We start from the raw sequence: 26,016 nt of genomic DNA on the forward strand, positions 1-26,016 counted from the left end.
GGCCTTGCTGGATTTTTGATACCCCGATTCCTCCCACAGTTATACAGCACTTTAAAGAATAAATGTGGAAAAATGTTAACATATCTGAGAGGCTCTGGATTCCAAAGATAATCAATCAATGCTGAAAAATATGTTGCTGGAAAAGCGTAGCAGGTCAGGCAGCATCCAAGGAACAGGACAATCGACATTTCGGGCATAAGCCCTTCTTCCTGAAGAACAGCTCATGCCCAAATCGTCGATTCTCCTGCTCCTTGGATGCTGCCTGACCTGCTGCGCTTTTCCAGCAACACATTTTTCAGCTCTGATCTCCAGCATCTGCAGTCCTCACTTTCTCCATAATGAGTCATTGGCTTATTTGTGGTTGATTCTCAAGTGTAAGAGTTTTAACAATTTGAATTGCTTTCACCTTGGTGCACTCCTTTAAATTGAAAAGCTGCAGACAAGATTTCATTTTGCTTATGTTTGTTCAGTCTTCCTATACATCTCTATGTCATTAAGGCTGGTGATAGTTGTCATTCATAAATTGGAGGCAAAAACTTGGGCCCTTTCTTTTTAATCTATATCTATGTCCAATTCCTTCTCTGTCTGTGTTGACACAGATTTTATTTTGAATTGAGAAAAAATGAATAATGATTCAGTGAATCCCTGCTTGTGTGGATGATTTTACATCTCATTTACATGATGTTTTAGGAAGGAGGAATAATCTGTTTGGCACTCAGAGGATAAATTCAAATTCTATTTTAGGGTTACACTTTTTTTTATCACTCCAAATTTAAATTACAGCCGCATCCCATGATCAAGGAATGTGCTGATTTCATAAAGGATACCAGACTTGAAACTAACAGTGCTGCTGGCAACAGCTTCAGTTACAAATAGGTGATGCTACTCTCTCTGCCAAGTGTAAAGAAAATGGATGGCAGTTTTATATATAGACAGCTCATTAATGCATTTAATTAAATTACATTTTGGTTTGCAACAAGTTTGGGAATTGTTTCTGCTATGGCTGTATTGGGCATCATCATGTTACAATGTCTACAAGGAGGCACATTGTTTTTCACATGAAACATATTGCATCAAAGTGAATAATTCTTCTGCGGTTATATCAGGAAACAGTCAGTGGTTCGGTTGCCATCCTGTATCGGCTGGAATTAAGCTGCTGAACAGATGATGGTTCACATTTTCCCTTTTTGTTTGTGGCAATTGTTATTGCCCTAACTGGAGCAACAAAATAAATTTGATAAAACATGGACCCTTTAGTATAATTGAAGCCTTCAACATTCTGCTGATGGCATTTTTTTTCACGGAGGAAAACTATATCTTCACATTGGAAAATAACACAGCAGATCAAAACCAATTTAACACTTCAAACGTCAGTGGGAATCTCCAGAGTAAAGGAAAGAACATTGGAGTTTTTTTTTTAAAACACAATTCGAGGGCCTAATAGACTGTCAGAATAGTTTTCAATTTTTGCTGTTCCCAGAACAAACTATTAAGACCCTGTTCTAAGTCAAATGTTTTATTTTTTATCAATTAGACCAACTTTCAGGTGGGAAATCTCCCCAGTCGCTCTTACTTGTTTATTGTTTTTCATTTCCAGCAAAGGAAAAAGGAGAGAAAAAGCTTTTTGGGTTCTCCTTTGTTCCACTGATGCAAGAAGATGGCAGAACATTGCCAGATGGTATTCATGAACTCTTAGTACACAAGGTAATTGCAATTTGAGTTTATTTGAAACATTAAATACTGTAAAATTTTATTAAACCTTTATGGACAATACCAAGTGCCTATCTCTGCCAAACCATCACTCAGCAGTTTCAAACATCTTGCTGCAAAGGTTCTGTTCTGCGAGGCAGGCATCCTGAGGAAATGAGGCCAGTCACGGTGTTGGAGACAATGGCTTGATGCTCAGTGGTGTGGTCATGCTCTGGGGGAGGTAGGAAGAGGAATCTGAGAGTTGGCGCTCAGCCTCTGTGAGGTAGAGGTCAGTACACCAGACGACAACAGCAGGTTTGATGACAAGGTTGGGGTTGGACCTAAGGGAGCAAAGGGCAGAAAGTTCGGATGGAGAGAGGTTGGAATGGATAAGAGGGGCAGAGAAATTAAGGCGGCCCATGGTCCATCGACAATTGCCAATGAAAAGGTCGATGGCAGGAAATTGTCCTGGCGGGGTGTACAATTAGAGGTGGAATGTTGGAGGGATGGGAAAGGATCTGTGGAGTGGAGGGAGGGCTCTTGCCCAAAGAAGTGAGCGCGAAGGCAATGGAAGAAGAGCTCAGCATCATGTTGAGCCGGAAATTCATTGAGGTGGGGACGTAAGGGTACAAAGCTGAGTCCTTTGCTGAGAACAGCACACTCAGCCTCAGAGGGCATGGTGAACACACAACAAAAAGTGCTGAGATTGGAAGAGATGGGGTTCGAGGGATTGGGACTGTTGGAAGGTGGAGGATGGGCAGGGGTGTGGATGAGAAGTTGAAGCTTGCGTTTCTTAACATCTGCAAGACAAAGGGTCAGTTAGACTCGAAACATCAGCTGTTTTCTCTCTTTACAGATGCTGCCAGACCTGTTGAGATTTTCCAGCATTTTCTCTTTTGGTTTCAGTTTCCAGCATCCGCAGTAATTTGCTTTTATCCAGGATTCTGCCAATCTTGACTATCCTAATTTGAGGAAATGATTGAGGAAAATGAATTTGTACGAGCTGGAATAGAGCCTCAGAGCAGGGGTTATGTTTTGCAAGGCATTAGTCAGTGAGAGGGAAACAGTTAAATCAGCCTTTACAGTCACCTGGCAATGTCCTTCACTAAATGGTGGACAGGGCTGAGTTTTCTCAGCACCTGGGACAAGCAATGTCTGGAGATGCTCACAACGGTACGGTACCCACAGATTCACATTAATGAGGTGCGCTACCATTGACTTTTTAATCTGTAATAGGCTCAAAGCTGGAGGGCACAATTCCAGTATAAATGTCGGGATTATGGCTTACACATTCTGATGACTTCGGTAACAAAAACAAAAATTGCTGGAGAAACTCAGGTCTGGCAGCATCTGTGGAAAGAAAGCAAAACTAACGTTTTGAGTCCAGTGCTCCTGCAGAACTGAAGATAACTTGGAAAAGAAGACTTGTATGCTGAAGACAGGAGATGGGGAAAAGGAGTGAGTGAATAGTGGAGATGGAGACCAGAGAGAGAGAGCAACAAAAGACAAACAACTGTGGATGCCAGAAATCCGAACCAAAAACATATACCTGTAAAAATACTCTAATTCTGGCAGCATCTGTGGAGAGAAATGTTTCGGGCCCAGTGACACTTCTTCAGAACTGAAAAAGGTTGATTAGTATCTGCCCCTAGCATCTCTCCACAGCACCTTCTCAAGCAATTGTCTGCCTATTTCTTTCCTCCCTCCCCAGTATCCAGTGACCCAGGTGCAACTACCTCCACTTCAATGAACTTAGTCTTCTGTATTCACTGCTCACAATATGATCTTGTCCACACTGGAGACAGAGCCCAGGGTGAGCAACTGCTTTGCAGAACACTGACATTCAGTCTGTTAAAAATGTCCCCACTTGAACAAATCACCATGTTCCGTGGTCAGCATCTCTGCCTCAGGCTTGCTGCAGTGCTCCTGGAAGTTCATTGCAAGCTGGAAGAATTGCACCTCATTTTATGATTGGGGACTCAGTAGTCTTCAGATCTCAATATCAAGTTCAATAATATTAGGGCCTGAAAACCTCCTCCCATGCCATTGCCCCAATCCCCACACACCAGACCTTATCATCATATGGGCTCCTGTCTTGTCAGCCAACCCATTTTCACCCATCAATGGTCTCCTAGCCACTTATCTTTCTCCCCGGCTCACCTTTACCCATTCCTGTGTCTGGCCAACTGCTGCTTTCTCTCTCTCTGGGCTCCCTCCACCTATTGTTAAATCCTCTCCTCTGCCCCACACCATCTGCAGCATATATACCGATTTTTTTCCCAGCTTCAATCAATTCTGAAGAAGGGTCACTGGATCCGAGGCATCTGACTTTGCTCCACAGATGCTGCCAGACATGCTGAGTTTCTCCAACTATTTCTGTTTTTGAGAGATAGCAATAGTTAAGGAGACACAGGGATAGATAATAGTACGTTCAGGAGAAAGAAAAGCTGATAATGGGGACCATGAGTAGCTGAAAATGGGTTGACTATGCTGAAAGCAGCCCATGTCATGACAGGGCCTAGGGTCTGGAGGTAGGTAAAAGGCTCAGAAGAAAATGTTAAATTATTAAATTCAACTTTAGCAACTTTGTTCTATTATCAGTGAAATTGACCTGTTGCCAATATTACGATAACAAAATAATTAATGCTACATATTGATCTCAACACCCGAGAGTTATGATTCCCAACTAATTCATATAAGAAATCTCGAAAAGGTCTGCACCTCTATTAACTGAAGCACAATGTCCTAGATATACATTCCGGATGGTTTCAATTACCAGTTTGACAATAGTGCAAAGCTTCTTGTTATAACATGTTAACTTGGTAAAGGCTAAAATATTTGCAAATTGCTATTTTGCAGTGTGAAGAAAACACCAACTTTCAGGACCCTGCTCGCTACCTCAAACTTCAGTATTGTAAAGGAAATCTCCATGGTAACAGTCAACCAGTCAAAGCTTCCAAGGAAAGTTTTTGGATTTCATCTTTTCTGTGCTCAACTAAGCTCACTCAGAATGGTAAGAAAATTAAATAAATACCTGTATACCTTTTGCTTTTTAGGTTCTTCTATTGGGTGTGTTCATAGCTCAGTTTCTGTCTACTGACCTATTGAAAAGAGTTCAGATGGTGCTGACAACAATGATTCTAGAGTTTGAGTCTTCAAGTTATACTGAGTGGTTTGCAGAGCAGAACTTGCATAATTGGAGAGGATATATTAAGATTCTAAAAGATCCAAGTTATCTGATTTAACTGCCTTTATATTGCTTAACATTATTATTTACTAAATTAAATGACTCAGCCATCTGGCACAAAATATAATATATAGGATAAAAATAGTAGAACTCGGTCCATTTTACATATTATGAAAGAATATGTTTATTTGCAGACAGTTGACAAATTACAGACTGTTATTTTCTTATTTGTGATTGGATTACTGGTGGATCTGTAAATTCAAAGGGTATTGCTGATCCTTCACACTCTTATGAAGGTGGTGTTGAAGGGGTGTGAGGGAGCACCTTGCTAAACCAATGGTGGTGATACTTCTACAGTGGTTACATAGACTATGCTGTTCATTGACAGTGATGATAAAGAAACAGAAATGCAATAGTTGCTTGTTGGGACAAAATTATTATTGCTAACAATCAGGACAGAGTTGCAAGAACATCACATCTCAAAGAAATCAACCATTGATACTGCATGGGAAGAGAGTACTGATTGGTTAGCCGGTGGACTCTGATTGTTGGCGGTGTTGCCATGGAGAAGGCACCAGGGACTGGCATTTAGCTGCCAAACTATTGTTTAAACTTAAACTGGACAAGTTGGCCGAAGGGAATGCACCAGAGACTGACAGTTCCCCCAAGCTTCTGTTTATTTGAGAATGAAGCAATGTGTGGACATGTTCTTTCTGTTTGCAAAGGACCAGCCCTCCATGGAATATCTATACTTTCTAGCAAGCATAAGTGAGCCAAACTATGAACCTGATGAATAATCTCAAATTAGCTGTTAGTGTAATTCTTAACGCAATCAGAATTGTTTAGTAGGTGCCATTTAATCACAGAATTACATCTAATGTCAGACAGTAAGCTCTGTGTTTTGTAAGTAGAGATTGATTGAGTATAGTCAGTACTCTGCCTGTTGTGAACAACCAAAGGAACATGCTATTTCATTTGGTCCACTGCTAGAATGTATGCCTCCATAGCTAGCACCACACCAGCACTGAAATTCATGTTGCACATTCTTTATTTTATGGTGTGATTGAGAAACTGCTTACCCATGTTGAAACCTCTGAGGCCTGAGCAGCCCTACAGGAGTCTCAGAAAGGAAGAGATTTTGGATTCTGATCTTTTCTGTGCTCTAGGAAATGAAGTAACTGCATTTTTTTTTTGTTTTGCTTTAGATTTTTCAATTTGGCTGTGTTTGTATACCCCATAAGGGTCAATATATAAAACTAGTGTATGGCTGAGGGTTGAAGATCCCAGATGCCACCTTTCAGGGTAGTGAGATCGATTGATCTTGACATTGGGGTCACAAAGCCCACAATAAATTTAGCTGATGGTTTTATTCCTCGTTTGAATTTTGATTTATTTTTAACAACACTCATTGAATTTTGAATGCAAGAAAATCATGTTGTTTCAGCACTAATTAGATTTGCTAGTGAGTATCCAATGTCTGCCTTCTAATTCTGACAGAGGATCATAAGGTCAGCTTGCTTTTTCCACAGTTTGTGCCTGAACATTGTGTCTCCAGCACGTTGCTTTTTTTATTGTGATAAAAGCTTGTTTTTAACAATTACATGCCTATATATAAGCAACGCTATGCTTAATTTACTCATACTTAAGTACTTGTGATTTGAAAGTAGAAACCAAATTTTAATTTTAACTTCTATAATTATACTAGACTAAAATAATTCTCATGTTTGTTTGTTGGTTATTTAACTTTCTTTGTATGTAGACTTCTAACATTTTCTACTTTTTTCAGGAGATTTGTTGGATTTTTTGAAGTGGAGAGCCCACCCAGAAAGAATATGCGACATCCTGTCAAAATTCAAAGATATAGACGGTGCAGAAATAGTCAAGGTAGAAATCATGTTGTAGTTTGGTATTTCTCCAGAAGAATATGGAAAATGACCCACGATTTATTGGGAAGACCTGTGATTCTAAATTCTTTCTCAAATTCATTTTCTAGTTTCTACAAGATACATTGGATGCATTATTTGGAATTTTGGATGAAAATTCACAAAAATATGGATTGAAGGTTTTTGATTCATTGGTGAGTATTTTAATTATTTTATTTCATTTCGGAACAACTATCTGAGGTGATGTGGATCCTTGAGCTAAATCATCCACATTCTGTATCCTTGTAATAAATGCTTTGCTTTAAATTGAAATCTAATTTACAAGTGATTTTAACAAAAATGCCAATTATTTTTTCTGTTTTTGGATGGTTTAAGATTGTCACAAAAAGATCAATTGTAGATGGTATACATAAATGCATTTTTCAGCACTTGCCTTTCTCCTGTAATATACTTTCTGCTCATCAAACATTCTCCTCCACCACTTTATTTTGTGACCTCTGAACAGTTTAACATTTTAGTTGTAGAAATAAACTTTTCCAAACAAATTTCCAAAAACAGAGCCATACTGGACTTGAAGTGACAACTCTGTTTCTCTCTTCAGAAATTTTGATAGCCATGCTGAGTTTCTCCAGTACTTTGTTTTTGTTTTGGATTTAGAGCATCATCAGCAATTGACTTTTATTTAATTGACTGAGGTGTACCCATTAGAGTATGTTTGTAAGAATATTTTTGCCTTTCATGCAATTGTCTATTGCAGGTCCATATAATCAATTTGCTGCAGGACATCAAGTTTCAGCATTTTAAACCAGTTATGGATACATACATAGAAAGCCATTTTGCTGGAGCGTTAGCTTACAGGTACTGTCCAGTGGATTTGCTTCCTCATTTATACTGTGTTGTACTTTCTTTGGGTTTCTTGTATTTCGAGAACAATGTCAGGTATTCATTTGGAGCTTTTTATCTCTTGTGCATTAAAAGTGAATTCCCTATTTGAGTAGTCCAAGAATTCAACATAAAAGTAAAGTGTGTGTGAAATACTGCCACTATCTCTGAGTTTTTGTTAATATCATGTACTCTGTCTTGCAAATACTTGTGAGCCTTTTGTTTTAACATTGTTTGGGAGTAGTGGTGCCATCATTGCACATGTATAAGGTTGAAATGAAGTTTCAAAGTCAACAGCAGATGCTCTAAAACTTCCTTTGTCACATGAGTAGACAGGTCTACTTGCCTGATCAAATGTATGGCTTGTAGCACACTGTTGCACTAACTGATTGATTGTTGTGATTGCAACATCATACGTACGCAGTCTTCACTAATGAACTGAATTTCCTGCAATGTACATGGAGAGTGTGTAGGCCTTTGCTTTTATACGATCCATCTGAAGATTCTTCTCCATTGTTTTAGCATTGCGTATATACTTTGACTCTTGACACCCTCAAAAGGTTTCCACTGCACACGTGGAAAGTTGTGTACTTTCACACTGAAACGTTCTGCCAGTTTAAAAAACAAATTATGGCAACACTCAAATCAGTACAATAGACATGAGCAAATGGGTGAGAATGATGTCACTGGCTGCACTGGCAGGGGTAATATGCATCTGTGCTTTGCAAATGTGTGCTGAGAGCATTTTGGGGATATCAGCAAACATTCTCAACTGTATCACAGTACTGTCTCAATGTAGTTATAGGATCATACGAAAGTGGAGCAAGGGTCAACCATTTTGGTTCTTAATCCTGTTTGCCACTCAACTAGATTAATGGCTGATTTCATGCTTTTACCTGCACTATCCATGATAGGGAGTTGATGGCGCAGTGGGATTATCACAGGACTGTTACAGAATCATAGAATCATAGAGATATACAGCACGGCAACAGATCTTTCGGTCCAACTCGCCCATGCGGATCAGATATCCTAAATAAATCTAGTTCCATTTGCCAGCATGAGGCCTATATCCCTCTAAACCTGTCCTATTCATACGCTCATCCAGATGTCTTCTTAACTTTGTAATTGTACTAGCCTCCACCATCTCTTCTGGCAGCTCATTCTAGACACGCACCACCCTCTGCATGAAAAAGTTGCCTCTTAGGTTTCTTTTAAATCTTTTCCCTCTGACCCTGAACCTGTGCCTCCAGTACTGAGCTCCCCCTTCCCAGGGAAAAGACCTTGTCTATTTACCCTGTCCATGTCCCTCATGATTTTATAAACCTCTATAAGGCCACCCCTCAGCCTCCAACACTCCAGGAAAAAAAGCCCTAGCCTACTCAAATTTTCCCTATAGTGCAAACCTTCCAACCCTGGCAACATCCTTGTAAATGTTTTGTGAACCCTTTCAAGTTTAGCAGCATCCTTCCTATAGAAGGGAGACCAGAATGCGCACAATATTCCAATAGTGGCCTAACCAATGTCCTGTACAGACGCAACATGACCTCCCAACTCCTATACTCAGTGCTCTGACAATAAAGGAAAGCATACCAAACGCCTCCTTCACTATCCTATTTACCTGTGACTCTACTTTCAAGGAACTATTCCAAGATCTCTTTGTTCCGCAACACTCCCCAGCACCTCATCTTTAAGTGTATAAGTCCTGCCCTGATTTGCCTTTCCAAAGTGCAGCATATCACATTTATCTAAATTGTACTCTGAGGTAACCTCCTTTGCTGTCCATTACACCTCCAATTTGATGTCATCTGCAAACTTACTAACTATATACCTCCTGTGTTCACATCCAAATCATTTATATAAATGACAAAAAGCAGGGAGCCCAGCACCGATCCTTGTGGTACACCACTGGTCACAGGCCTGTAGTCTGAAAAGCAATTCTCCACCACCACCTTCTGTCTTCTACCTTTTGAGCCAGTTCTGTATCCAAATGGCTACTTCTCTCTACATTCCATGTGATTGAACCTCGTTAACCAGTCTACCATAAGGAACCTTGTCGAACGCCTTACTGATCTTTTAGATTATATAGAGCCATAGAGATGTACAGCACGGAAGCAGACACGATGTGGGCGGCGTGGTGGCACAGTGGTTAGCACTGCTGTCTCACAGCGCCAGAGACCCGGGTTCAATTCCCGCCTGACTGTGTGGAGTTTCCACGTTCTCCCCGTGTCTGCGTGGGTTTCCTCCGGGTGCTCCAGTTTACTCCCACAGTCCAAAGATGTGCGGGTCAGGCCACGCTAAATTGCCCGTAGTGTTAGGTAAGGGGTAAATGTAGGGGTATGGGTGGGTTGTGCTTCGGTGGGTCGGTGTGGACTTGTTGGGCCGAAGGGCCTGTTTCCACACTGTAAGTAATCTAACTTCAGTCCAGCTCGTCCATGCCGACCAGATATCCCAACCCAGCACCTGGAAAATATCTCTCCAAACCCTTCCTATTCTTATATACTGCATCACCGCTCTGCCCTCATCTATCCTCTTTGTAACTTCAAAATACTCAATGATGTTAGTGAGATGTGATTTCCGATGCACAATGCCATGTTGACTATTCCTAATCAGTCCTTGCCTTCCAAATAAATGTAAATCCTATCCCTAAGGATCCCCTCCAACAACTTGCCCACTGCCGAAGTCAGGCTTACCCGTTTATAGTTCCCTGACTTATCCTTAGCACCTTTCTTAAATAATGGAATCACATTAGCCAACCTCCAGTCTTCTGGCACCTTGAATCCTGCCATGGCAGATGGTGGATTTGAAATTTGTAATTAAGAGTCTAATGATGCCCATGAATCCATTGTCAATTGTCAGGAAAAGCCCATCTGGTTCACCAATGACCTTTTATGGAAGGAAACTGCCATCTTTAGGTGGTCTGGCCTACATGTGAGACCAGGCCCACATCAATGTGACTGAATCTTAACCACCCTCTGGACAATTCGGGATGGGGAATAAATGCTGGCCTAACCAGTGATGCCCTCATCCTGTGAATGAATTTTTAAAAACCTATTGCATATCAGCCATTTACAGGCACGAAGCCGTATTCCTGGATTCTTTTATTATCTATTTACTTATTAGTTTCTGTCTTGCACATGCTCCAACTGTTCAGTCAGATTTTCAACAGAAGCATTTTGATTTTCTCAAAACATGCCACATAATTGCAGACATTGAATGGTGTCTAAAAAAAAATTCATATGAGAGCAGTTTAACTTTTTCCCCAGTGAAAATGCTGTGTCAGTATCAACATAGAACTTATGTATCTAGATTGCCAGAGGTCAAAACTCTGTACATTGAGTGAATGTGAATTCACTTAAGCGATTGCTAAATCTTGTTGACACCAAAATTTGACCACATTTTTTCTAAATAATGGCCATGAAAATTGGAGCTGCTTTTGTGAACAGCATAGTTTTTTTTTCAGTGCTGGTGATAGAGATGTGGTTTACCCTATCTAACCAGTAAAAACAACTAAGGAGGAAAAAGGTAAATTTTAAATCAACATTCATATAACACCACAATGCTTTAAATGTCACAGGGATCTTATCAAAGTGCTGAAAAGATACATTGATCGATCAATAGAAGCAGAGAGACAAGAACATATTCAGGATGTGTTGAGGGTAAGTGTTGCATGCACCAATAAATGTTCATATTAAAGATACGTAAGGATTTCAATCTTTTTTATTTCACTACAGCAATCACTCTCGGGATGAAATGCACTTCATAAATATTGCAAGTATTTGCAGTATGTATTGGTGAAATAACAACTCTTGTGGCTTAGAGATAAGATGCAAAGCTCATAAAGCAAAGATCTAGATTTTGTGTTAAGAATAAAGGTGTCATCAATCCTCACTATAATTGAAGAGTATATATTAATCAACTTTGGTCTGCAAGTTAAACGCATACATCACAATGTTCCTGCTTGGTTTGCCTGTTACTGGATATGCTTCATGCCAAGAATATATAAGAACATGAATGTCACTTGCCCAGTAGACACCCATGAAATACACAATTGTCCATTAAAGTGCAAATGTATTTTTAACATTATACCCATTATAATTACTTCTGAGCAGCTTCTCTGGCACAGAAAAATTTAACTTATACAATGTGGAATCTCAGATTGGAATCAGCATTAGCAGTATAAAAATATATAGAATTGAATATAGCTATCGCTCGCTTTCGCGCTCCTTCTCTATCGTCTTTTTTTTAATTCTAGTTTTCTTCTGTCTCCCATTTTCTCTGCATGGTTTTACACTGAATTACATACTCTAATTTACACATTCTGGTTTTAAACCATTCTGTCTAAGTATGGATGCTTTAATGTGGTTGAAGGGAAATTTTGAGGGTTAAATTCATCCTGACAAGAAGCATGAAAGAGGCTCATATCAAACCAGCAGCTGAATTTTCACTCTGCCCAATTTTGAGTCTGTTGACTTCACAGAATGATAATTCAAACACTCTTTGTTTCCCAGGCACTCTATCACTTTTACTTGCATTAAAATTAAAAATCTTAGCAATACTTGACAAACCATTGGAAAAGAAGAATTTGTATGGTGAAAAATCAACCACTAACTGGCTACAAGCCTGTTTCACATTCAGGTGTAGACTAATTTCACTCCTGCTGTTGCTTGCCCTGTGTACACATATTCCAGGTGCCCTGTGGAAGTTGCCACACAATCCTGACACAGTTGAAATGTGATGAAAGGCAAACAAAGATCATTGCCACTGACCACAAAATCTGTTCTATTACAATTTGTGTTGAAGAAAAAGCTTGTGTATTTTTTAAATCCAATTTTGTTAATGTTGATTTTTGTTTTAAACACATTGAAAAATTATTTTGATTATCAATTACTTAATTTGTCAATGCTATTTTTGGAACATGGGAAGGAAGGCAAGGAATCAGAGTATGTGGTTATCCTTGTTTTACATCTAGGGAGGCGAGTGTTGTTACGTTTATTACTGGTTCTATTCCAACGGAAAGTAATACTTTTTGAGAGGTTTAATGGTGTAGTATCACTGGAGTTTATTTAATAATTTTTAATGTGGCTAATTGCTCAACTTGTGCACATCTTCCCCTATGTTATTCATGTATATAATTATGGCAAAATATAGAAAATTGGAGTGTAAACAAAGTATTAAATTCAATCTGAAATTCTATTTCATATTGTAATAAATGCCAGTTTTTAAGTATTTATATATTGTTATCATGCACATTGCCCATGGAAAGGTATGAGAAAGTTAACTAATTTCACAATTTGTCAATGAAGCTCTTGAATATGGGGACTTGAAGCTTCTGGAAGATTTGCTAATTGAATGTAAAGCTGTATCCCTGACTGAGATAGGGAGCTTTAGAATGTGGAATACTGTTCAAATATCACTTAGAGAATGCCAGCCAAATAAGAAATATCTGACATCTTAAGCATGTCTAGTGTACTGATTATTGCTACTTTATGTCAACTAACAAACACTATTTAGTGATTGTAATCACGAGAAAACCATTTGATGCCAGACTCTTGTTTGCAGTTGTCTTCAGCGATTTTAATTTTTTTATAAGTGTGGGAACCATGTTCTTATTGCTGTACTGCATTCCATCTGTGAATGCAGTGGAGTAATTGCATTTCAACACAGGAATACTGCATTCCTTCAGTATTTAAAAATAGAACAGGGAATGTTTTAATGGCAATGTTCACGTTAAAATATGAAAATTAGTGCCCCTTATAGTGAGTGCATCTGAAAGTTCAAATGTCTTTTCAGTAAAGATATAGACATATGGAACTGAATTTTATATGCTTCTGTCTGACACTTTTTGACAAGGAAGGTGAATATAAAAAAAAGTTAGGTGGCTAGCCCATTCCCCTCCTGCCCACCCGCATAATAAACTAGGCTAGCACGCATTGAAATTGGCAGGTAGCTTTGTCTATTTAAATAAACAATTCACGGACGTTTCAATTTACCAACAGGCACACTAACTAGAATAAAATACTGCCCGTGCCAAAATACACTTCATGTGGTCAGTCAAACAAGAATGGGCAAGCTGATGAAGAGCTTATGCTTGAAACCGATACTCCTGCTCCTCGGATGCTGCCTGACTGGCTGTGTTTTTCCAGCACCACACTCTCTGAATGTCTTATTGGCCTGCAGGAGAAAAGGTGGGACATTGGTGGGACACATTTTGCTCTCCCCAAGTTGTCCACTTCCTTCTGCACTAACTACCTGACAAAACCTGTCCACTGCTATTCCACACTCCTCCCTGGGCTCTGGAGTTCCTCCTCATCCCGAAATTCCAGGACTTAGTTTCTTGAAGTGGACATGATCCTGTTTGACCTCCCTCCTGCATTCCTGACAACATTGAATATTGAGCTCTGGCTCTATCAGGAATGATGGAGCTGCTGGTCAATCAGATTGGTTGGCAGCTTCTGAGAGTGGCACTTCCTCCTAATCTCGAATGGAGGCTCTCTCTCCAGCAATTGTCCCACCCTCAGCGTGTCCTACCTGTGGGGCAGGCATTCTCAGTAGCAGGTAACATATGACTGGCTTTCCCTGCAAGGTAGCGAGCAGTCCTCATCCTCCTGCACAGCCACAAAATACAGAAAATCATAAATGCTGTTTTATTTTGGGTTGGTTATTGCCATGGTCTTACCAGACCAGACCATAGAGATGCTCTCTCAAGAGAGAGAAAGATGAGTGGTAGTGGTTTAAGCTGAGAAATGATGTGCCACAGGCAAGGGGAGAGGTTGAGAAAGTCCTTTATGGTAATCTCAGCTGGTGTGTGAATTGAACACACACTGAATTGACATTATTGTGATTTACCGTCCAGCCGACTGACCCCCTTGTCATTAAACACCAATTTCTCAAGTCAGATTCCACACACTTCAATTAAACCTGTAGAAAATTCAGCTTGAACAGATCCACTGCATGATTCCAAGATGTTGAATAAATCGAGGGACCACATTTTCATTTATGAAGACTTTGTACACCTCAACTGACCATCCATCAGTTACTAATTTTTATTAAACAAATATTCAGCAAGTAATTGTTCAGGATATGGACCATGAATAATGACAGTATAATGATCGATGCCTCAAAAAAAAAGGTGTAAGCCACTGGACGTTAAGGTTTCTCCATAAAGCAACAAGTTATGATTTTTAGATTTGTACTAAAATGACATGGGCCTTGGATATAAGCTGGAAGGTTTGTTGTCAGATGTTTAATCATCAGAGTGTCTCCTGTGAAGTGCTGCTTTAAACTACAGTCTGTTGGATGGTATTGGTTTCCCATCTTTGGGCCAGTTTTAATGATTTTTGAAAAGATTTTTTTTCAAAATGAATGTCATTTACAAAATATCTTACAAGGACTGGAATAAGCACTATATCGGACACCTAGGCAGAAAACTAGCCACCGGGACACATGAACATCAACTAGCCACAAAAAGACATGACCCACTCTCACTGGTATTCTTACACACGGATGAAGAAGGACTGGGATAACACATCCATCCTAGGACAAGCCGAGCAGAGACACGCATGAGAATTCCTTGAAGCATGACATTCCAACCGGAACACCATCAATAAACACGTCGATTTGGACCCTATCTACCATCTGAGAAAAAGAACCAAGAATGACATCACCCGCTTAAGGAAACCTAAACACATAAATAGAAAGTGGGACATGCCACCAGCACTTCACTGGAGGCTCTCTCATGATGTTCCCTACTATGGAAACGAAATGACTGACAACGAACCTTCCAGCTCAGCGAGCAAACTTACATCCAGAACCTCAACCTGAGCTACAAATCTCTTAAAAATATCGATGACATGGGCCTGTTTATTACTGTTGTGTGAACCTTTTGTTTTCTGTTGTTTCCATTGATAGTTTTCCAATGCAATATATACAGTAATTTCACAATTGTATAATTAACAGTTGTCTAATTCCATTTCTAGGCACAGGAATATATATTTAAATATATAATTCATTCCCGAAGCCTATACACTCTTGCAACTGGTGGACAGAATGAGGAAGAATTTCGTAGCAGTATTTATGAATTGTTCCAGTCAGTGCGATACTTCCTGTCCATTGAAAGCCAAGGTTCCTCCATTATTACACAGACACAGGTCAGCAAATATAACATCTATAACTTGTATTTATGTGATGTGGAGGTATTGGTGTTGGACAAAGTCTGAAGTCACTTGACACCAGGTTGTAGTCCAACAGGTTTATTTGAAATTGCAAGCTTTTGGAGTGTTTCAAGAGCTTGAGATTTCAAATAAACCTGTTGAACTATAACTTGGTGTTATATGACTTCTGACTTTGTATTTATATACTGCTTTTAATGTAGTGAAACTTCCCTGGATACTTCATAGAAGTGTTACCCAATAAAACAATCAGCACAAGGTGACCAAACATTTGGTCAAAGACCGATTTTAAGTAGCTTCTTAAATGAGGAAAGGAAGAGGGTGTTTTAACAGGGAGAATTCCAGAGTTTTGGAACTAGACAACTGGAAGCATGCCTATCAATGGTGAGTTGATTAAAATCATTAAGCAGACATAATTGGAGAGCATTGATGTCTTAGAGGTTTAATGGGGTAAGGGGCATTGCAAATGAGTAAAGATGGGGCTGTAGGCATTTTAAGAAGCAAGGATGGAAATTTTAAAAAGCAAGACATTCCTATACCAGCAGTCCATGTGCTCCTTTCACTGCTGTTTTGCTTTAATCTCTTTTTCATTAGGACCAGAAGTTTTATTATGCTTCATGTGATGAGTTTTGACATTGTTACCTGCAGTACATTGACCTGATGTGTGTCAGTTGGGGTGGCTTATCTCTGTACCACACCACTGCCTGACGTCTGTATCTGGGAGCCCTCCCCTCCCTGCCCAGGCCCAGATCGGCCACTGGAGCTGCTGCTTGCCACCAGCCATGATGTGGCCACCACCTAAGAGGAAGTCGTCACTACCATAAGTTAGAGCCTGTCCAGCTGCCTCTCCCACAGGGTACCAGACGTGACATAGCTGTACGCCCTCATCCACACTCATGAAGTCTGCAGGACAGTGGCTACAACTTAGCTCAGGGACAACCTTCCCAGCACTCTTCATAGGCAGCAAGTCGCTGGTCACACTGAGATTGGCAGCAGCCTCGTCCATCCTGCCCACTGAGGTGCCAGCTGGGAACTATGAGGCTTCTTCAGCAGAGAGACAGCAGTATGTAGCAGGGAGCTGCCATACTCTGAAGTGAACAAGCAATGGCCCCAGCAGGAAGTCTGGAGCCCAATGAGGAAAGGCCCAGCTACCAGCACAGGCCCCAAGCATCAAGTACCCTTATGGAGGAATTGGACTACAGTCAGTAGAATGTTCCATTTCTTTCTCCTGTTTTTAGATCTTTTCATGTTGACATATTTGCCAGTTTAGGAAAGTAACCCTTGAAAGTGCAGGTGGTACTGTGTTTCAATTTAGAGGACACAGGCATGATATTTTAAAAATTATTTTTCTACTGAGGAAGACACTGTGAAACCGGATTCCAGTTTGAACATTGATTCCATGTGAATCAATGCCACACTTAAAAGTTGTGATTTTCAAGAAAGTCACTCCAACTTTACGCAAGGACATCCTGTATCAGCTCATGTGTGTCAGTGAGCAGAGAGTTGATGGGTAAATGGTTCACTGCTTTGAGTTTGGACATAGGCAGCAGAATTCTGGATGACAGGTTTCCTGAGGGATTTGGCAAGGATTATGTTGGCATCGTCAAGATGAGGATTAAGAAGATATGAAATTTAGTTTTCAGAAACAGGGTCATGTCAGTGATGTCCAGAGATAGGAATATGTGATCTTGGTGATGCACAGGTATGTGGTTGCATACTTATCTCAAGATCAAATATGATGTGAAGGTTGCAAACTGTCTTGACAGTTGGCCAGGAGCGAAATGAAATTTGCCTTTAGTGAGTAGCTTTTATGGTAGCGATTGAAGACTTTTGACCGCTTTTTTTAATATGGAAGGAATCTTTTTCTCATCTGATATTGATTTTTGGATAAGGACTGTGACAGTGCAGAGACAATGGAAGTTGTAGTCATTGGACCAGATTAACAGCCACAACTCATTCTACGAAGTCCACCTGGTTGACCTAGTTACAATCAGAGAGTCCTGGCTGATAGATTAAAAACAGGAATGTTTCCTCTGAGAACTGGCTCTGAGGGAGCTGGATCAGTGGCAAGGACCTTTCACATGTAAATAAAGGGTGACAGGCTACTGGCCTCTGTGGAGTTATTTCAGAGGCATTGAAGGAGTCCCGAGTGCGGTAGAGTTACACGTGTCAGCCTCTATATTGAAACAGATGTAGTTTGAAAGGATGTTACCGAAGTGGAAGAAAGTACTTGAGAAACAAATGGGACATAGGAGTTTACAGAGCAGGAACAGACAGAGAAACTGTTATAGGTGATTCTCTGGTTACAACTAGATAAGATTAAGCCAGGGAAATGCAGCCTCACCCAGGTAAATAGGTTAAGTCAGCTGGAGTGGATTCCTGGTATGTAGGTAAATTCAAAATAATTTGTATGCTGTTCCAAACTGGGATTAAGTTAGAAAATATTAAAAGGTTCTTGGATCTTTGTTGGCACAGCTAATGGGATTAGTCTGGGATTAATGGGATTAGTCTGGGATTAATGGGATTAGAATGGGATTAATGGGATAGTCTGGGATTAATGGGATAGTCTGGGATTATTCTGGGATTAATGGCATAATCTGGGATTAATAGCATAGTCTGGGATTATTGGGATAGTCTGGCATTAATGGAATTAGTCTGGAATTAATGGGATTAGTCTGGGATTAGTGCATTTGATCCAGAATGTGCTAAAAAGCTGGACCAAAATGATGTTTTCAGAGCAGCATAAAGCTGGCTTTTGTCTCATAGGAAAGTGCTTTCTTATGACTTTTAAAACACTTCTTTTCTCCACATGGAAATCTATAATGTATTCTTGATATCTTCAAGCAATTTTTAAAATTCCTGTTAAAATCTTCCTCAACTGTTTTTACTGAAACAGATTGCACCAGCACCTAGTTTTGTGCCTAAAAGTACTAAAGTTTGTTAATCAAATTTGTTAAGATGTGTTCATGTCTGTACTTCAAGTGAAGAGAAGCAAGCAAAGTTTATGAATTGGCTGAGCACAGACGCAGGTGTGGGATGAGTGGGGTAAGACTGAACAAGTCCATAGACACACTACAAAATATACAATGTGTGGGTCTTGGTTTTAATCTCACCAGCTGGCTCAGTTCAGTTAGCAAAAGAGAAACCTAAAGGAGAAGTGTGCTGTGAACTCCACCCTTTCCTCAGGCCCTGACTAGTAACACTGATTTCCATTTCTTTTATTATCATTTTAATGTGCTGACATAGGTGAAAGGGATTCCCAGAAAATTTTGGTGTCGCTCACTAGCAAAAATATCTACTAGGAATTTTATGCAAGCTCTTCATCCTTCAAGTTGAGCAAAATGTAAAATTAATGCTCATGAGTCAGTACCTTATTTTATCACCCAAGTAATTTGTTTTTTTGCATTTAAATTGGAGGAAAAGAAACTCAAGTAAAGTGAAAAGAAAAGCTGCTGATTCACCAGCACACGTTTGTGTAAACATCTTGTACTGTTATTATTGTTTTGAGTTCAGCTTGAACTGGTAAATGGCTAATAACATTGACACAACATAAATGCCAGTCAATAATCATCTCTAATATGAGCTAAGTTAGGCATCACCCCTTGATGCGATGGTGTTGCTTTCATTGAATTCCCCCCCCCACTATCAAAATCCTGGGGATTACTAGGAATTGAACTTGACCAGTCATGTAAGTACAGTGGCTACAAAAGCAGGCCAGAGGCTAGGATTCCTGCAGCAAATAATTCCCCTCCTGACTCCCCAAAGCCTGTTTGCTTTCTACAAAGCACAAGTCAGGAGTGCGATAGAATACTCCCCACTTGCCTTTGAGTGCAACTCCAACAACACTCAGGAAGCTTGACACCATCCAGGACAAAGCAGTTGGCTTCATTAACTCCTTAGACTGCACCTCCCAAACCCACAACCACTTTCATCTCAAAAAACAAGAGAAGCATTTACATAGGAACACTGCCACTTCCAAGTTCCCCTCGAAGCCGCACACATCTTGACATGAAAATATCCCTTCAGTTCCTTTGGTATCGTTGGGTCAAAAGCCTGAAATTTCCTCTCCAACTGTCTGCCTTCAGCACATGGATTGTTGAAGCAGTTTAAGATGGCCCACCGCCACCTTGTCAAGGATAATTAAGAATGGGCAATAAATTCTGGCCCAGTCAGCAACACCCATATTCCTGAGTGAATTTTAAAAAAACTCTCAATGACCTACTTCACTTCCAATACATTATTATATTGTGAAATTCCAGATGGATGTAATTTTATATCAAAAGATATGGTTGCTCTTAATTCTTGAAATGAATAATTGAATCATCTATTGGTAAACTTGTAGTTTTGAATGCTGCCTTTGTTTGTGAGAGGTCATAAGCCAATGTCAACAACTGGACTTTAATTTTATAACTATACAGAAATTTTCATTGAATAGCTTGATATAGGGGGAGGTTGAATAGGCTAGGGCTGTTTTCCCTCAATCAGAGGCTGAGGGTGACCTTATAGAGGTTTATAAAATCCTGAGGGGCATGAATAGGATAAATAGACAAAGTCTTTTCACTGCTCAGAGCTAGAGGGTAAAGGTTTAGGGTGAGAGGAAAAAGGTATAAAAGAGACCTAAGGGGCAACTTTTTCACGCAGAGGGTAGTACGTGTATGGAATGAGTTGCCAGAGGAAGTGGTGGAGGTTGGTACAATTGCAACATTTAAAAGGCATTTGGATGGGCATATGAATAGGAAGGGTTTGGAGGGATATGGACTGGGTGCTGGCAGGTGGGACTAGATTGGGTTGGGCTATCTGGTCGGCATGGACGAGTTGGACCAAAGGGTCTGTTTCCGTGCTGTACATCTCTGTGACTTGGTTTTTTTTTTGTTTATATTCATCTAGGATTTGAAATGATTCGTAAATTTGAAACTCATTTTGCATGAGCTTGAGAAATCCTATAAATATTGGAAATCATTGGGTTGAGATTTCCTGTAGGCTATGGGAATGTAAATAACATCCCATTGCCTGCATATCTTTGCCTAACTGTGCAATCTTCCTAGAAGCAGTGTCCTTATTTCAGCAGCATGAGAATGTGGGGCATGCTGTCAGCACAGTGAGTGGGCCAGCAACCCTGCCGATTCCACAGCCTCACCAACAAAGCTGTGTGCCTCAACATGGAACATCCCTTGTTCCTCCCTCAACATGGAGGCTTATGTTTAAAATTAAAGTTATCAAGGGCGAAACCAGCAGAGATGCGTGTTTCAGCTACAGGTCTGGTCTTTTCTATTGACAACCATTCTTTAGAGGAAAGGATCTCTTCCCTTATGGCAGATTCTAGGATGACCGCAGATAAGAGATTGCACAATTAAGACAGAAAGGAGGCATTTCTTCACTGAGGGTAGTGAATCTGTGGAGTTCTGTAGGGTTGTAGAAAGGTCATTAAGTATATTCAAGGCTGAGATTTGGGTTGCCACCCATTGTGACCCATAACCTTAAACCAAAGAAGTTAAACCAAGGTGGAAGCTGGGATAGGAAAAATGGGGCAAAGGAGGGAAACTAAATGCTCAAGTGAAGGCATGTGATATGGTGAAAGGCAGGAGCAATTAAATTATGAAAGGAATGATGATACCGGATAAAAGGGGATTGTAACAGGACAAGAAGCAAAAGATGGATTTGGGGGCATTGCAAATGAATCTGGGGTCAGCAATTATGATCTGCAATTGTTAAATTTAAGATAAAGTCTGGAGGATGGAAATAATCCAAATTGAAAATAACGTGCTGTTCTGCAAGCTTATATCAGTAGGAGGCAGAGGATGGAGTAGCCCGAGTGGGAGTAAGATGAAAAGTCAAAACAGCAAGCACTTGGAAGCTCAGAATCAATCTTGCAGGCTGAACTGAAATATGCAGCAAAGCGAATACCTAATCAATACTTGGTGTCCCCAGCATAGAGGAGGCTACATCATGAGTCATGAATGCAGTATCCTAAATTGAACAGAGAGCAGTTAATTACTGTTTGCCTAGGAGTGCTTAAAGTGCTGGATGCTGGGAGGGAGGAGGTGGTGAGCAGGAAGATGTGAACGTTTCTGAAATTCCAATGGCTCAAGTTAAGTTTTAAAATCAACTTTGTTAAATTGGTGACTAGATTTCCTTTTTTTTCACCAGGCTGTGTTCCTGAGCTCTTTCCCAGCTGTATATTCCGAGCTTCTGAAACTGATAGATGTACGGGAAGTGGCAAACCTGGTCAGAGACACCTTGCGCAGCATGCCAGATGCCCTGCATGTGGAATATTCACTGGAAGCTGTCAAACTCCAGTGCGTTGCTAAAACAGTGGAGAGCCAACTATTTATCAATCCTGGTAAGAGAAGATGGTTATTAATTGTGTTACTTTATTAATTTATACTTTTCTTAAATATGGAAAAGGAATCAAGAGTCAGCCACTCAGCCCTTTGAGCATGCTCTGCAATGAATGAGACCATGGGTCATCTAATTCCTCAACTCTCCTATCCTACATATTTCCAATAATCTTTCATCCCCTTGCTAATCAATAATTTATTTACCTTTGCTGTAAAAATACTTTAAAATTCTGCATACACTGTCTTTTGATGAAGGAAACTCTCGGGACACTCAACCCTCTGAAAGAAAAAAAAATCCTCATCTCTGTTTTAAATGAGCAGCCCTTTATTTTTAAACTGCAACCCTAGTTCTAGATTCTCCCAAAAGATGATACACGCTTTCAACGTCCACCTGCTCAAGTCTCTTCAGGATCTTGTATGTTTCAAGTAACCATCCCTGACTCTTCTAAACTCTAGAGGATACAGACCTAGCCTGTCTAGCTCTTCTTCATAAAGCAATCCACTTATTCCAGGTCTTAGTTAGTAAACCTACTTGGAACTGCTTCTAATGCATTAACCTCCTTCCACAAGTGTGGTAACCAGTACTATACACGATATTCCAGATGCAGTCTCTCCAATGCCCTGTATAACTGGAGTTTAACCTCCTGACTCTTACATTTGCTTCCTCTGTCAATAAACCGTAACATTCTTTTAGCTTTCTTGAACCCTGCTGTAACTGTATACATACCTTCTGTCATTCATGTACTATGATACCCAGTTTTCTCTGCATCTTTGAGCTTTTCAACCTCTCACTGTTCAGAGAATATGCTTTTTTATATTTCCTGCCAAAATGAACAATTTCACACTTTTCCACATTGTTTTCCATTTGCCAGACCTTTGCAAACTCACATAACCTATCCATGTCCCTTTGCAGGTTCCAAATGTCCTCTTCACAACGCGCGTTCCTACCTTTCTTTATGTCATGTTCCTTTCCCTTTGTAGAACAATAAAGCAGATCTGTACAGCACAGGAAGAGGCCTTTTGACCCATCAAGCCTGTGCTGGCACATGATGCCTTTGAAACTGAGAACCTTTTGCCCCATATGGTCCATATTCCTCTATTTTCTGCTTATTCATGTATCTCTCAAGAGGTGTGTTAAATATTGCTCATATCTGCTTCTACCACCACCTCTGACAGTCTATTCTAGACACTTATGACCCTCTGTGTAAAAGTAAAACTTTCCTTTCACATCCCATTTAAACTTACCCCCCCTTACCTAATCTAAGTCCCCTAGTAATTGGCATTTCAACAATGCAAAAAAGAGTCTGACTATCCATTCTATCCATGTCTCTCAAAAGTTTGTAACCTGCTATCACACCAGTATGAAATTCACTTTCAAGGTAATTTTTTTCCATTCAGTTTTAGTTCACTTTATTATTTGTAAATGTGAAGTGTTACCCTGCAGCAGATGCACATTTACCAATTCCAAAACTTTTCAGCTAATGTTATTGTGCAAATGGGAAAATGTTGTGGCTTTCTCTTAGTGTTCAATGCATGTGGTGACCAGTCATGGTTCAGCATCCATATGGCGCATAGGTGCCAGCCATATGCCATAATGCATTGTAAGGCAAACAACGTGGGATCATTGTGACACAATGATAATATCCCTATCTCAGCCAAGATGAGCACATTCAAGTCCCACCTGTTTTGAGGTGCATAGTAACTTCTGTGAACAGATTGTTTTGAAAATGTCTACAAAGCAAGCAAAGGGGTTCCTAAGGTACAATAATATTGTTTCTAACTCTGAGCCAGGAGGCCCTAGGTTCAGGTCCCACCTGCTCAGGAATTATGTCATGCTATCTGAACAGGTTGATCAGAAATTATTTACAGGGCAAACAAACGTCAGAGAGGCAGCTAAAACTGAAGTACCAAGGAAAATTTAGTTCACACAGTTAGAGTGACATGATGTCTCTTTTTTACTTTTTTTTTGGACACCATTCATATTTTTGACCTATTGTATGCTTGTGAAGTAGGGTTTGAACTATGTCTGACAATTTAAGGTTGCACCAAACTTTGGATAACAACTTTGACAATGTTCTTTGTATGTTCTGCACGTGAACAGTTGATTCCTGTGCATTTCTGTCAGGCACTTGGAAGGAGTTGAATATGGCCATTTAGTTTTAAAGAAAATTTTTAATAGAGGTGGCAATGAATTCTGCTGGTCTCAGGACCAGACGTTGAAATATATTTGTTCACTTTGAACCACTTATATTAATTGCTCTGTAATTGGCACAGGCGTTCGCACAGGATCGTGGTCAAATATTCAGTCAGTTAGGTTCATTAGATTTCTGGAAACAAATATGGTTTGGAATTTCTTTATCATCCTCTTTCAGTTGTTACCAAGTGAAGACACTCAATTAAACAGAAGATAACTCTTAAGGATAGTAATAATACCACCTCTATAGGCACTCTGTACTACAATGTCCAAGCCTCAGCTTCCTTTTAATTTAACATTGAAGGCAGTTGAAAGAAGATAAGATCCTGAGGCCCAAAAAGGTGCCTGCAAGAGTACCTCATGGTGAATGCCTAAACGAAACAAGTTTTGGTTTGAACCATTGGAAAATTATTAGAAGCAGGAATTCTATAAAGGGTAGAGTTGCAGACTTTAAGCCATGCACCATCAAAAATCACAAACTAAATTCTGCTGAGCCTGACATTTGCCATGGTTGAGATAAAAATGTCAATCCAAGGTGGTGTGATACATCTCAAGAAGTGTGGCAGCTCAGAATGGTTATATGGACTGAAAATCATGCTTGGCAAACTGATTGGAATTCTGCAAGGATACATCCAAGCATACATGTTAAGAGAATCCATGGATATTAATTTTAAGGTTTCAGCAAGCTTTTGGATAATATTCATTGAACTGTATTGCACAATAATTTCAAATAGTATTCATTGCTCTAAACAGTGAACACTAAGTCTCTGAGAGTCGGATCGGTTAAAGAAGGACTGGAGTCGTGTTAAAGCTTGAGAAACTCTGCTCAAATGAAATGGATATAGCCATCTGATGAAGCTTAGAAGAAGATAGCTAGATAAAGCAAGAAGGGAATTAATTTGAATAGATCAAAAACAATATTTAGTGGTCACTACCAGGAGTGTGATTAAAAATACTGTTGTTATAAATCTCATCGTCAGCCAGATATTTAGGAAGAAAATCAATTGATTAAACTCAGTTTTGATGTGAGCACTGTGTTCAGTATTGAACTCTGTGATCAACCAGATAGATTGAAATAATCTTTGGTTCTGCTGATTATTGTCAAACTAATGACCACCAATCTATGCTGTGTGGGAGGAAGTGAAGCATTATTTACCAGGATATCATGATTGCCATAAAAACGACAGACCATGATGTTGCTTTTCAACTGAATCTGTTTTAACTTCCACAGAAAAAAACACTGTTAACTGACGAGGCACAATAGCTTGCAATATGCCGTAAATGAAAGGCCAAACTGTACTCACTGTGCTTCTTGTCAACTTCCACTACAACCTCACCTTAATTAACACTTTTTTGACCATTACCCCAGAAATGCAACAGGTTTACAATTTCTGTTTTTCAGATTACAGGAGGCTGACAGAGTTCTATCCCTTTTGATTTCAAACCTGCATGTGACTGGAGATTTTGACATTGTATTGATTTGAATTTATGAATGGGTTAATCTTGACATTTTAATGACATTTGGACTGAAACAAGATTCTTCCCGTGCAATTATTTCATTATCATGCAACAACAAAGCATTGAGTAATTGAGATAGGAATTAAATGCAAAAGGTTAAAAAGAGTCTAATTTGCACCAGTAATGATTAGAATAATCGTTATCTGATGAATTTGAG

At 39.8% G+C, this 26,016-nt stretch overlaps 1 protein-coding gene across 1 annotated transcript in view; it reads left to right on the plus strand.

The window, feature by feature from the left end:
- The window catches only part of dock4 (dedicator of cytokinesis 4), a 458,861-nt gene that overhangs the window by 277,700 nt on the left and 155,145 nt on the right, over window positions 1–26,016 (plus strand). Inside the window, exons 16-23 of the mRNA XM_060839361.1 lie at window positions 1,598–1,704; window positions 4,549–4,702; window positions 6,663–6,760; window positions 6,870–6,953; window positions 7,517–7,617; window positions 11,216–11,297; window positions 15,618–15,788; window positions 21,957–22,149. Coding sequence (XP_060695344.1) covers window positions 1,598–1,704; window positions 4,549–4,702; window positions 6,663–6,760; window positions 6,870–6,953; window positions 7,517–7,617; window positions 11,216–11,297; window positions 15,618–15,788; window positions 21,957–22,149 — 990 coding nt within the window. The remainder of the gene's footprint in view (window positions 1–1,597; window positions 1,705–4,548; window positions 4,703–6,662; window positions 6,761–6,869; window positions 6,954–7,516; window positions 7,618–11,215; window positions 11,298–15,617; window positions 15,789–21,956; window positions 22,150–26,016) is intronic.

The sequence above is a fragment of the Hemiscyllium ocellatum genome, chromosome 19, assembly GCF_020745735.1.
Source record: "Hemiscyllium ocellatum isolate sHemOce1 chromosome 19, sHemOce1.pat.X.cur, whole genome shotgun sequence".
NCBI classification, from domain to species: Eukaryota; Metazoa; Chordata; class Chondrichthyes; order Orectolobiformes; family Hemiscylliidae; genus Hemiscyllium; species Hemiscyllium ocellatum.